Below are 14,305 nucleotides of genomic sequence, written 5' to 3'. Positions count from 1 at the left end.
ACAGAAGCAGGCAGAGGACCCTTGTCAAGCAACATACACACATGCAGTACAGCCTCTGAATTTGGCATGATGATACAGTGTCTAGGCTGTTCAACTATCCCCCAATTTGCATCTCTAGTGCAGCACTGTCTCACAGCACTATGTATGTCATTTTTGCCTTCTGTGATCATATGATTGGTCTATTGAATAGTGTACTCTCACTCTCCCTCCTTATCTTGTGTATGCTTCCCTTTAAAGCTCGTAGAAAGGTAGCTCCGCTGTCTGCTCCTTTTCCCTCAGCATTGTAAAAATTCATAGTGCAATTTAGTGAAATCAACTCATCTTGAATCATTAACTCAGTGTATATTGATGTGTTTGTCAATTTCAACTATTGCTAGTTATCTGCTTCAGAACTTATAATCATGAGTTCATGACTTAAAATTATGAGTTGAGAGAACATCTTACCAAGCATTCACTAAACTGATCATATTAAAGTTTATTAAGAAACACTGTTAGCTTATTAGCATACTTCCCAGCATGCATTGCATTGTATTTGAGTTAACTTGCTAGAAACCCTTCCTTCTTCTAGTTTGAATAAAGTTACAGAATGGAGACTTGTTATGTATGCATTTTAGAAGAATGATAGGTCAGTTACATAACACTGGATTGCAGTTCATCAATTAGTGGATTCAACTAATAAACACGTCAACACGATTAGACATTAGACTGAGTCTTAAGTTCACTTTAGAATTTAGATTTACTATATTACAACAACTAATGATCTTTGACCAACGATTCAGTACTATTTCAGTCAACTTACAATTTTAAGGCAGCAAGGAAACTTATGTTTTTAAGTTGAAGTGCCTTAATATTTTTTGCAGTGAATGTACTTAAGTGTTTCAAGAGAAACATGACTTGATTAGAATTGCTTGTTGATTTCCTATTTCTTTGAAATGTTTTTTTATCTGTTTTTCCTTAGCTCCTCCAGTTAGAGTCTCACAAGCTGCTGTATTATTTAGAAATGTTACTCTACTGATGTTTACGTGTATTCTGTCCTCTTTCACACTTTCACACTATTAAAACAGAGAACAAAACATTTTGAACATTCTGTGGAGAGTGCTGTTTTAGTTGTTGTTGTTGTGTTGTCACTTAATTAGTTAATTTAAAGTTTAGAGTTGAGTCCATATACCTCTATGTATATTTGCATTGTATACATGTGGATTATTTTTTATCATTTACCTGTGTATTTGGCAGCTTTTAGCTGAGCTAAGGGGTTGCTAAAAATGCTTGTGAATTAATAAATTGAGCAATATTAATATTGCTGAAACTGTGATTTTTATTTATTATTTACTTATTTATTGAGTTGTCACTCATTAAGGATTTTAACATTTGTCCAGACCCAGCCCCTTCACTCTCCTTCACCATCCACCACTCCCACTCTACACTTCTTCATGCAGGAAATAGCCTACCTGTAATTTGAAGCAGTACTGCTCAATTCGGGAATGGCATGGCATTAGAGAATTACATAGGCCTATTTCCTTTTCTGACATATACTAATTTAACAAATCAAATATTTCCAAAATAAACCACCCTTGTTGTATTTCTCTTGTCCTAATCTTGGTCTACACAGTAGACTTAGTCTTTTCAAAAATAGATACATGTATTTTAGAGTGATTCATTTGACTGCCTAAATCAACACAAAATCAACATGCAGCATCAATGCTTCAGTACATAAGACCAAATCCCTCTGCATTTACTGCTCACATAGAGAATGAGTAGTGAGAAAGTGACCAGGGGCTTATAGGTAGGCTATGCAAAATGTTCCACTTTACTAAACATGCTATACTCTAGGCCTAATAGGCAAGGTGTAGTAATGATTAAATCTTCACTGACATGATTTGTATTCAATGAGATAGCAAGGGATTGGTATAATTTAATCTTCTCAGCCATAAATGTAGTCAATGTGATGACGCCATAAGAAGAGAAAAGACTGTATGTTTCTCTCAAGTCTTGATAATCTTTTGATCCCAGATGTGGAAACATTAACAAAACTTTGGGCATCTCATATTTGATAAATTACAATGAAAGAATACATCTGAGGGGGTTTGCCCAAACTAGCCTCGGGTCTGAGTATTATAAGCCTATTTGAGCGCTGTCTGTAGCATTGAACTACAAATCCCAGTCACGCCCCTTTAATCTACGCAGATCAGTCGTCACTCCCCGGAAAACTACGCATATTCGTCTCCATTTTTTTTCTACAGTCCGTTTTAGCCATTGATAACCTGGGCAATAACCTCCTGCAACATTGATACTGAGCTTGAAGAATAATCAAGGTGGGTCCCCCAAATTAATATCTACGCGGAAATAATGGCATTTGTAGTCTAAGTCCTCTGTATTACGATTGATGTTGCTCTTTGCAGCCCAGTTGCAAGCTAAAGAAACCGGCTTTGCTAACGTTAGCTCTCAGAACCTATGTAGGGTCTAAGCGCTGTCGATGGGCTAGCTATAATGGTCTGTAATTAGTACAATAATCACGCGACCATTGCCATAATAACGCGACCGTTCACTTAAATTACCTCGTTAATAGGCAGTCGGTGATTTTAACACCATTTGTTCATTGTATTACAGACTTGAAAGGCCTATAAGTAGCAGGCCATTGGTCTATGGGCTAACATTAGCAATCACGCCATCTAGCTAATGTTACTCGCCGCTGGTTTGAGGGACTTTGAAGTAGCGTCGCATCAATCAAAACAGCACACACACACACGCGCGCTTGAATGTGTGTACGATCAGTTATGCGGCCACACGCGCTCTCAAATATTTGGATCATTACGTCATCTCATGGGTTGTGCGGCCAAGGTCTATTCGTTACCAATTGTGTGATTGTGGAGCTGCCTGCTAGTGTTTAACAAAAAGTGGTGTAGTTGTGTGTGGTTTGACATCTACATATAGCTAATGTTACAAAACTGACAATCTTCTGACATCGACTTTGCCACCAGATAAGACACTGCCTAGAGAAACATGTGGGATGGACCAGGGCAAGGGCCACGGGGAGGACCACCCTTTCGGTAAGCAGGCAGAATTTTAATTATAGGCAGAGCTGTATGACAAATATCGACCACATTATTAAAGTAAACAATCTTTTGTTCAACTGTTGTTAAGTGTCTTCCTAAATATATGGTGATTGGTTAGGCAATTTAAGTGAGAAGCTTGATTATTTTTCCCCTCTGTTGTTTTTTTTCCCCCCTAAGTTCCATTGTTTGGTTGGTAATTTGCTCTTTCAGCCATCTGTAGCCTAACTTAAAAGTATTGATGTGTGTTCCAGCGGTGATCATCGTGGAGAAATGTTTGGGGGCAGAGATGGGTCCATGCCTGATTTTAGAGGTAGAGATGGGATGAACATGGGTCCCAAGGGTCATATGGGCCCTAGACCTCTAGATCTACCACCTATGGACATGAGGAGGATGGATGGTCCGTCCATGAGGGGGCGTGATATGGAGCCACGTGATATGCGAGGTAGAGAGCCAAACAGAGATTTCTTCAGACCTGGAGAAGAGCCAGACTTTAGTCTTAGAAGGCAATATGAAATTGCAATCAGAGACAAGCTGATGAATTCATCTGGTTTCATGGGACCAGGCAGGAACTCGTTAGACGTAGGAGGGAGAGGTATGCCACCAAGGGAGCCAAACAACAGATTTATGGATATGAGAGACAGAGAGGCGTTGCGCTATGATATGCCAGGGTTCAACAATCCCAACATGGATGGGAGAAGAGGATTTCCTTTGGACCCGATGGAGAGAAATGATGGATTTAGGGACGTGCGTGATAGGCCTCCAATGGACATGGATGACATTGATGGCTATAATATGGACGTACCTCCACGTGACAGGAGGATGATGGACTTTGACAGAAGAGGGGGCGCACCTTTTAATGCAAGAGGCGGATTTGAATCTGATATGGATTTCAGAAATCGTCCCGGACCTTCAGCTGAATTCAGAGGTAGGGAGCGATCTCCATTAAGGTTTGGAAGCGACGTTGCTCCAATGGACAGGGGAAGGTCAGACATGCCCTCAGATGGCCCCCAAAGACCAGGCTTTATGGGTGCAGAAGACGCACACAGAGACAGAGAATTTTCAGAATCAAGAGATAGCCCCCTGATGGACTATAGAAGTGGTGAAGAGATGACTCTTGCAGAGGAGTGGAAGAACCGTCAGAAGGACAAGAACCCTTTTTCAAATGTGACTAAAGGTGTGGGAGGTGTAACAGACAAGAGTTTCCCTTTAGGTTTTGGCAGAGAAGGACATGCTGGAGATCCATCACCGTTTAAAGAGAGGGATAGACCATCTGCTGAATTCTCAGGGAAAGAGGTTGGCTTCCCTCGTGGTGGTCACTTTGCTGCTATGGATCCACCATCAATTGGCCGCAAAGCTCCACAAGACCATCCACTCCCAGAAATGAGTCCTCATGCAGGCCCACTTGGTAGAGAGAATGAGAGTAAACATTGGCTTGGAGTAAGGGATCCCAAACTGAGTCAGAATGCATCAAATCTTGATGAAAGGCCCGCTTACCATCAAGAGAAGAATCAGCCCTCTCAAGAAATTAAGGAGCCAAATGATTGTTTTAAAGGGCCGAAGGATATGCCACATAATCAGGGACCTGCGAGGAGTAAGATGGCGACGGAACGTGACTTCCAAAGTAGCAGCGCAGTACAGGGGAGAGATCAAGACTACAGGGACATTGATTATAGAACAGGGTCCGGGAGGGCTTTTGATTACAAGCGTGAGGATTTTCAAGCGCCAGAGAAAGTTCTGAAAGAAGCTAAACCAATCCCACCTTCAAAATTTAGTGACTCTGGTTCTCAGGTAGGCATCATTTTTACTTTTCCACTGGTATTTGTATAAAAATTATTAAGGCATCTTGTAACCTCAGGGTATATTTTATCATCCTGATGTTTTATAACTGTAATTTTAATCAAAATTTCTGTGAAAGGATCAAGATTATAGGAGTGCATCAGTGGAGGACAAAGTTTCCAATACAATATCCATAATTGGTATTCCAAAGACTGCCACCATGGAGCAGGTAAGAATCAAACTGAAAAACAAAACCCTGTTTTATTATGGTTAATAGACTGTTAAAAGCTTCTTGGATTTGTAGGACTTTGCTTGGAGACCAGTGTTTTAAGACTCAGACTCACTAATTGTGATACATTCTATTTCAGATTCTTGGTGCCTTTGCAGTTCGTGATGGCGTGTCAATGCAGGGGATGAAAATAAAAAGTGTTGTGCCAGGTGAGAAATAAGTTGCTTTGTGGAAGTGTTTGGGGCAATCGATCGCTAACATGTCCCACGACGTATTCGCTATTACGACATTCGAACCTTCGCACTCTTTCTTTGTAATGCTTCTTGGTGGCTTTTGTTGTTCTTGGTCTGGATGAAATCGCTCAGTAAAACAGGAAGGGGTTTTCTGTGTTATGCCATTCACATTTTACATGTCTGAGGATGTAGGGTCATTGTCAACAATCACAGAGGATTTCCTTAACATAGCAGCCTTGGAGAGTGATATTTGATGTCACTGAAAGCGTCCTTCAGAGGCATTTTATGCATGTATTTTGACTGACAAAAGAACTTCATCAACAACAAGCCGGAAACGGAGACCGCTTTGTTAGTGCTTTTCTTACACTTCAGGTTGTTGATACTGCTGATCTAAACATCTGCTTTAGAGTGCAAGTTTTTCCTTAATGGGTTGATAGTAGACATGGTTATGCAAGACGCCAAGCCCTTTTGTTGAGATTATGTCAAATGTTTCAGAGGCCAAAAAAGCAAATAATTTATTAATTTTACAAGTGCATAAAGACTTACATCACACAAGGAGATGCACCACTCCAGGAGATGCCAAGATAGCAGCTGTTATATTGCATTATTTTGTCTCCATTGTGCTACAACATGCAGTCCTTAACTGTGTCTGGAATATCTGTCTGTAAAGGCTTGGCTTTAACAAAGCCTGTCATTGCTAAGTCAGATATGCAGTCAATGGTCAGACGACTGAAGAGGAAAAAAGTATGAACATTATGATGTATGTTGTCCTGAAAAGGTATGTGTGTCAATGAAGGTGTAAAATTCGCTACCAGAAAAATGCTCACTGTTCTCGATGTATTCACGAACTACTGTCTTTTATGTTTTTACTGGGTGACTATCCTTACTGGCATTGACTAACAAAAACCCATCTGTATTTCAAATGCTGTCCCCAGGTTACAGCTACGATACGGCCTATGTGGAGTTTTTAAACCTCGAGGATGCAGTCCACTTCATGGAGTCCAACAAGGTGGCCCATCCTCGTCACTCTACGAAGGCCGTCTCTCCCATCAGGATTACGGGGGGTTGAGAGGGCATTTAGTAGGATGGGGGAGGGAGAGATGGGTCCTGGGAAGGGGTTGTAATTATTGCTTAAGGAGATGGAGATAGCACTTGCTGGCATTTTTGATGGCAATATTTGGCAACCTCATTCTACAAAAAGAAATACACAGTTACTTATCCAGAAAGCTAGGGTACTACGTTACTACTACAGGTTACTTGGTTAGCACTCAAAGAGAAGATTCAAAGAAACCTGAGTTACTTTACATCTGCTGTCGTGTATGTGCACAGGAAGACATAGGTATCCACTCCTTTGTTTTCTAGCCCTTGACTGTAAATAACATTTCTAATTTAAAGCCCAAAACCGCCTAACCTTGGAATGGATTTAACCAGAAAGTACAGATGGCTGAAAAATACTACCTCTTATGTGGATCATCTAATAGTTCTGAAGTTTTGTCATTTTGCAATGACTTCATGATTATGTTGACAAAGAAGGTATTTACCCACAGTTTTCATGTGTTGGGACTTGGTCTGCGTAACACAGTCTTTGTGTCCAGGAAATTTTGATATCCTGTTTTCTTTGCTAGATTGCAGGCTATGAAGAAGTTCTGCTGTCTTGGGAATACCTGCAGATTTGAGTACTTTTCTTACTGATGCCTTCTTACTGACAAACCTGCAGTTTAGACATTTCCCATACTGTACATGTTTCGATTGCTTACTTTGCAAGTGAAAATGACCATTTTGAGAGTAGAAGTAGCTTAATGTTATTCTTTACGCAGTAAACTAGCATTTCTTCCAAGTGAAGTATTGTGTTTAATACAAGTCTGATATGATTTTCTTCGTCATGCAACAGTATGGCCTACATTGCTTTTGAGGGTTGTCGTCTTTAGGTTTCTGCATCAGTCCTTCTGTGGCAAAATTTCTTTGCCCATTCAGGCTCTTTTCAATGGTCTGTGACCTTTTCCTTGAACAGTACATACCCTCTTGATGGTATTCTCCTGTACTCATCGTCATGGATTGTTTCCCACCAGCTTATCTTCAACTTTCATTGGAGTGCTTTGAATAACATGTTGTCTTACGGAGTACCCATCTTGACATATTGAACATGATCTTCAACACTGTCCAGGAGGATTTCACTTTGATCATATATCTTTCAAAATAGGAGAAGCACATCACCTGTTGGTATTTGGGATCAACTCAATTATTGCCGAAATATGCAAATACATGGCACTGTTATTTCCATTAGTAGACTGGTTGGTTGCACAAAACTCTTATCAGCTGGTTCCACTGATGTCCTTTATCCTGCTACTTGTCATAGCTCCACAGACAGCTGTAGACACATGGAAGATGGTGATATAAATATGTGAACAGCCATTTAAGTGCCAAGCTATGATGAGAGTTAAATGGTGGTTTGAGCTTTTTTTTCTAAATGCAATTTCATATGCATGGTTGGATCTATGCCTTTTTGATGGTTAATTCTTAGTTGTGCAAATGAGATGCACTGTGCAAGCAACCGGTGTGGATTTATATTCCATCTTTGACGAGGACCACCTAGATGAAATCTATGGATATTAAACACATTAGACACCTAATTTGGCAAGCACATTTACATGTGCTTTGAGTTTGCTTTTGAAACACCTCAAATCTCTTTGTACAGATGTAGTCTAGTTTGTGAACATGAGGCATTTGCCATGGCATAGTTTGGTTTGTAGGCCTTATTTACTGAGAGTCCTGGTTCTTATTTGACACAGTTGACAAAGTTCTGTCATTTTCTTTTGGATATTATTCCATGGACATTAGTCTTCATACATTTACACAGTCAGATTTCCCTTTCAAACAGTTTACCATAGCATGGAGCCAAATAGCCTGTGTGAATCATGATCCTGGATGTGGGCTTCGTACACAACCATAAGTGTCTGCCCATTTTACCCTCAGCAGTGAGGAGGAGGAGGGCTAAACCTTCCACAGTGCATGTTGGGTGTCATTGGTAGAATTAGATGTCAGTCGATTGTGTAGCACGATGTTGACTGAACTTTGCTCTTTTCCTTTCAGGGATCCCTCAAGGTTGGCACTAAAACAGCTTCCATGAAATACATCCAACCAGACAAGAGTGAAAGAACTGCTCATGTGAGTTTTGTCAGAGGGAATGATTACTTATACTTTTTCCATAGTATAGCCAATCACCTTATTGTTCACCCTAGTACAGTTCATTAGCTTTTAAAAGCATGTTATAATTGCCATGTCATCCGCCACCTCTCTGTGAATTAGGAATCAGATCACAAAGTACCCCAACTCCAGGAGCCCCTGTTGCCCAGTCCAGATGAACCCCTGGAGAAGTTGAAGAGCAACCTGAATGGGTCCAAGGCCAAAGCCCCTATGGAGCCCTTGTCCCAGGGCCAGTGGCAGCGGAGCTCTGACCTGACCCCAGAGGCCTGGCAGCAGCAGGTGGACCAGCAGCTCCAACAGCAAGAAACAGAGCAGCAGGCAGAGTCTTGGGCCAACCGCAACCCTCCACATCACGGTTCACACCAAACTGACCCCGTCTTTAAAGACAGCAAGAGTGAGTTGTCCAAAGCTACTGGTACTTTTCTTAAGCCGCTGCTTATAGTCACAAATTCTAGCAATCCATGGACGTATTTGTTCGATTATATGCCTTTGTAACGCATAATTGAGTCGAGATAAGTGCATTTTCCCCTTGTGTTACTGTACAGCCATGATAATAAAGAATGTGAAGCCCACCACCACAGTAGAGACCATCCTAAAAGCCTTGGATCCCTTTGCATATCTGGATGAGAGGAATGTCCGTCTAGTCAAGGGCAAGACGCCTGGAGCTAAGTGCTTCTGCTTCGTTGACATGGACTCCCACGAGGTATCAGATAACATTAATCCACCTGTTCTGCTGCACTTCCATGTTATAACAGAGCCTGAGATTACCGTTTTTCAAGTGTACACATCAAAACAGTTGTTTTTTCCTGTGAATATCCAGCACTAACCATTGTGTCTTCTTTTGTAGCAAGTGACACGTCTGGTTGAGCTCCTCACTAAACCCAGGCCCCTTTCTATCGACGGTGTCAGAGTTTATGCTGAGGTCGCAAAACCACTGAAGAACCAAAGGTGAGTGACCATGCCCCATTTTTCTCACGTGTAGTGGATAAATCCCGTTCTTCACTGATGAATTCCTGTCTGTCCCAGTTTCAGAAGAGAATTTGATAAACCAAGCAGTTCTCTCCTGGGGTATCCACCTGAAGCCAATATGATGGGGGTAGGTTGTGGTCATTATTGTTTTGCTTTGTCAAAGAATGATTGAAAAGAAAGGGTTGTTCCTAGCGCTCTGAAAAATGACCTGTTGATTTTGTCTTGGAATTTCAGCAGCAGCAGTATCCGCAGTCTCTACAGTACTCACAATCTCTGCAGCCACCTGGTAGCACCTCAGCTGGCATGCAAGGTTAGACTTCCTCGCACACACACTGATGTCCCAGTCCCTACGCACTATTGATTATCACTAGACTTGAACAGAGAACTGTCTTAATAAGTAGTCTCACTTTTTGTTTCGCCAGGTGACTTGATGGCTGGCAGCATTAACCCTTCTCTATCATCAGACTCCAGCTATAGCCAGGTAGGTTGTGAAGAACAAAGAAAAGATGGAGATAATTGGTCTTGTAACTGGGCAGTAAACTTTACACGTCCATCTAACACCTCATAGGGAGTTGGCTATGGTGAGACCCCAAGCGTTGATCCCTCGTACCAGGCTGGTGGACCTCATGTGTCTGCAGAATCAGCTGGGATGGCAGCCACAGCAGACGGATCAGAGACCTACATCTATGGTAAGAGACAAATCAATTGCAGTAAAATAATTTTGTTTCTCAAGTCATCCAGACTAATAATGATGATTAGTGATCATGATGACGATACATAGCAAACTATTGCAACTATCATGTTTCTAGAATCATCAGTGCTACTTGAAATGCAACTGCTTTTTTGCTTAATATGTATTTACATGTTTGTCACATTTATTTATATATTATATATATATATTTATATATATATTTATTTCTCCAGGCTCTGAGACTCCAGACATGTCCAGCTATCTGTTTGATGCCACGTCAGGCTTCTACTACGACCCTGAGACTACTCTGTATTACGACCCCAGCTCTAGGGTGAGAATACAGGGAAACACATTGATCCAGCCACTTTTCCTGGCCCACAAAATGGCTAAGTTGGCAAAAAAGTAGCTACGGAGAAACATGACAATGTTGCGGCACACAAGTGTATCCAGCTGCTATAGTCATACTGCAGTCACTAACCTTTTAGAGATTGATAAATACAGTGAATACATGTCTACATAAAATTATTTGTATCATCTAAGATACATTTTTTCATCTTCCATCATTCAGCCTTATTGGGCTAGCGGTAAATAATTTTAAAAATTAAATGATATGAATGTCGGTGAAGACAGATAGAAGCAAAGTGATAAAATCAAACGGTGATAAAATGTGATGATATTCCCCACTATCTAAGGCAGTTGGTAGCCAACCCTGTCATTGGTGTCTCAAGTAATTGGCTTGTGTCTTGTTGCTTACTTTTCCTTTTTTTGTGTACAGTACTTCTACAATGCCCAAACCCAGGAGTACTTGTACTGGGATGCCATGACGAAGACCTACATCCCGGTGCCAGGGGCGAGCTCTGCAGAGACCCAGCCTGTGACCATGACGGCTGAAGTCCAGGCCATTCTTTCCAACCCAGCAGCAGATGCCCCTCTGGAAATGAAGAAGCCATCAGAGCCCAAGCCTGCCCACACTGTAGTGCCTACCCTTGCCCCTCATCAAACCCCACCACCAGCTCTTGGCTCTGCCCCCAACCCCACCCCAGAGTCTGTCCCAACTTCTGCATCAACCCCTGAGAAGAGAGAGGAGGAGGACTCTGCTAAAAAGGACAAGGATAATAAAGAGGAGAAGCCAAGAAGTCTTGCTGCTGTCAAGGTAGCCCTCCAATATGATAGTATACGTGCACAGTACGTGAAATATATATGTGTGTGTGTAACTAAAGGGCAAATGGTTAATAAGTTTGTTGCTGTCTCAGATCATGAAAGATATGGAGCGCTGGGCAAAGATCCAGAATCGTCAGAAGGATAGTGTCCGATCCCCATCACCGCTGCTGAAGACTGGAGGGCTAGAGGACAGGAAGACTTCAAAGGCGGCTGATGCAGGTTTTGCTATCTTTGAGCGGAAGGTTAGGGAACCTCTTCCAATACCCATACATTCTAAAATCTGCTTTTTGTTTCCTCTATACATGGATTTTACAATGAACTTGATCACTTGGTTGTAAGAAAGTTTTTTTTTTTTTCTACTAACTTGTAATAATGTTTGGTCCTACGCTTTGTCTCCTTGCTCAGGGATCTGTTGGAGATGATCTTTTTAAGAAGCCCCTTGCTCCCCCTAAGAAAGAGGAAAAGGGAAAGGTAAGAATCCTGTACCAAGTGTTTCAGTCCACTATGCATACTACATACTGCAACTGCATGGGGTTTAATCTTTGATCATACTTAACATACTTTGTTGGCTTTCTTCAATGTACCATCTCAAAAATGATGTGAACAGGCCATTATTCGATAAAAAAGGGAAAAAAATACCTGCTTGAGAAATTCTGATTGCCGCTTTGCTTTGCCTCCCCAGCGTCCAATGGGCTCCCTGGGTCTGCTGGCGTCAGACTATGGTGCTGGAAGTGACGAGGAGGTGGAAGAGGAGAAGCAGGAAACACCGAAAAGCTCCAAGAGCCAATCAGATGACAAGGACGACAAACTGACAGACTGGAAGAAGATGGCCTGCCTGCTGTGTAGGAGACAGTTTCCCAACAAGGATGCTCTGATCCGCCACCAGCAGCTTTCGGACCTACACAAAGTACTACCATTTAACCTCTATACATGAACTGTGGTTGAAATGACCCTATAGAGCCTCTAACAACTTAACATATTCTTGTCTCATTGCTCTGTCCAACAGCAAAATATGGAGATCCACCTCAAGATCAAGAAGTCCAAGAAGGAGCTAGAGGCTTTGGAGAACCAGGAGAAAGAAGTAAGTGAAAATGAATGGTAAAAAATCTGATGCTGAGGAGGGTCATGTTATCGATTAACTGCTAAAGGTGGAACCTATCCTCCATCCATAGTTGAATGCCAGAGAGTCACCCAGGTCCCCAGAACAGAAGAGAAGAAAACACCATCACCAACAGCAGCAGCTTAATACATGGGCTGGAGGCTCGAGGTAGGTGTGCCACGATTGATTGTGTTCTTGAAAAGGTGAAAGTCAGAAATAAAGCAGCATTTGGCTGGTTTAGTTAAGGATATTTGACTTTGGATTCTGCATAACAGGCTTGTTCTCCATGTTTAGGGAAAAAGTCAGTGAGAGGCCTGGTTTAGGGGCTGAACCTGTGGCGGTAGGTGTGAAACTTAATTTTGCTGATATATTCAATTTGGTGTTTGGTGTTAGTTGATTAAGCCCTTCATTGCATTCATCTCTCCCTTTCACAGAGGAAAAAGAAAGAGCCTGTTGTTTGGGACCATGCCACTTACAAACAAGCAGTTCGCAAGGCCATGTTTGCACGGTTCAAGGAGCTAGAGTGACCCAACCATCTGAACAAATCCCTGCAGCGTCCTCGTTTGGACATGTGAAGTGTTAATATGAATTGCTTGCCCGCCTTGGCATGAGAAATCACTTTGACTGTTTACTGCTTCTCTGCCTTGGCCCTTACTACACTCTAAAGCAATGACGTTATGTACTGAAATCAAGTGAAATATGCTGTGGCCCAAAAAGCGATAGTACTCGAATACAGTGGAGCTGAAGAGTCAGTTGGAGCATTAGTTGACGTTTCCTCAACGGTGGATGTTCTGTAGAAGGTTATCCATGCTATTCTGTTGATTTTCCTTTTTTTTTTTTTTTTTTTGGTCCATATTTTATGTGTGGCTGGTGTGTAAAATTCTAATAGGTGTCCAGACTGGTTGTCCTCTTATGTTTTTTTAAGTGGTATTGTCATAACCTGGCTACACAGTTTAATATTGTTTTAAAACCGAGCAGTTTTTACATGGATTTTCCTTCTCATTGGTTGGAATTGGTATTATATGTACACATTTTTAAGTAAAGAGAAAACAAAAATGGAAAATTATGGACTTCCTTGTTCGTTCTATCTTTGTTTACCCCTCTAAAGTGATTGTTTTACAGAATTGTATTCACTGTATTTTGGAAGTATCCCATTTACAGCTCTGCACTGGTCCCACTGTACAGTTAATGCCACCGTGCATGCACCTCATCTTCACTAGATGGCAGCAAGATCCTTTGAGTGTTTTTACTTTTATATTCTTAATGTGAACTGTTGTCTGTCTCATGACAAAAAATAAATAAATTGAATAAATACTGGCATTAGCGATAAACCAGCTAGACCGCTCAATCAAATCATCAGTATTCATTAATCGGACTCACCACGTTTATGAAAATTGTTTGTCTACAATTAGGATTGTGTCCCAAGTTCTGTCTTCAACGAAAATTGTCAGTAATAGAAGCTGGTCTTTCCAACTTGGTTTGCACATTCTCTGGGTTTGCCACAGTGATAAGCTCCGTTGAATTCTGCAGCTCAGTAGATGCAGACTTGGGCTTACTTTGATGCATGATGTTAACTTATTCTGTTCAACCCCCCAGTTATGCACTGCAGGAGTTATAGAACGTAAGGGCTGCACTCCAACCTTTCCTGAGGTGAAGGAACCAGCCTTTACCCTCCTGCCCTCTTTTCCCCATGGCTTTGCTTCAATGGAAGTAGAGGATTGCATGGGTTTATGTTTTCCGACATACTAGCACCTCTGAGCACAGTAACAAGAACACTGGGGAGCCTAAGGAACTGCAATCAATGACAAACACTTGAGTGTCACTTATCCAAATGACACAGGCAAGGAGTCAACACCTTTCCTCCGTGCAAAAGCAATCATGGGCTTTGTG

The 14,305-nt window shown here is 41.6% G+C and overlaps 1 protein-coding gene across 2 annotated transcripts; it reads left to right on the top strand.

Annotated features, from left to right (window-relative positions):
- The first annotated feature begins 2,241 nt into the window (after positions 1-2,241).
- rbm6 (RNA binding motif protein 6) lies at positions 2,242-13,753 on the top strand. Of its 2 annotated transcripts, none has more exons than XM_078283679.1 (23): positions 2,242-2,312; positions 2,979-3,047; positions 3,305-4,841; positions 4,969-5,058; positions 5,198-5,267; positions 6,227-6,300; positions 8,382-8,456; positions 8,598-8,889; positions 9,041-9,198; positions 9,343-9,443; positions 9,522-9,591; positions 9,699-9,774; positions 9,887-9,945; positions 10,033-10,153; positions 10,389-10,486; positions 10,931-11,308; positions 11,409-11,558; positions 11,722-11,787; positions 11,999-12,223; positions 12,323-12,397; positions 12,489-12,583; positions 12,710-12,755; positions 12,850-13,753. In XM_078283679.1, exons 2-23 carry the CDS (start codon positions 3,001-3,003, stop codon positions 12,940-12,942), a joined length of 3,996 nt encoding a protein of 1,331 aa, XP_078139805.1. In that variant the 5' UTR covers positions 2,242-2,312; positions 2,979-3,000; the 3' UTR covers positions 12,943-13,753. The 2 variants fall into 2 exon arrangements, with proteins under 2 accessions (XP_078139805.1, XP_071751352.1); XM_071895251.2 differs by having other exon boundaries at positions 9,696-9,774.
- Positions 13,754-14,305: the final 552 nt, after the last annotated feature.

Source organism: Centroberyx gerrardi, chromosome 5 (genome assembly GCF_048128805.1).
Source record: "Centroberyx gerrardi isolate f3 chromosome 5, fCenGer3.hap1.cur.20231027, whole genome shotgun sequence".
NCBI lineage: Eukaryota > Metazoa > Chordata > Actinopteri > Beryciformes > Berycidae > Centroberyx > Centroberyx gerrardi.
Note: the sequence above shows the minus strand (reverse complement) of the source record. Positions and strands in the feature narration are given on the sequence as shown.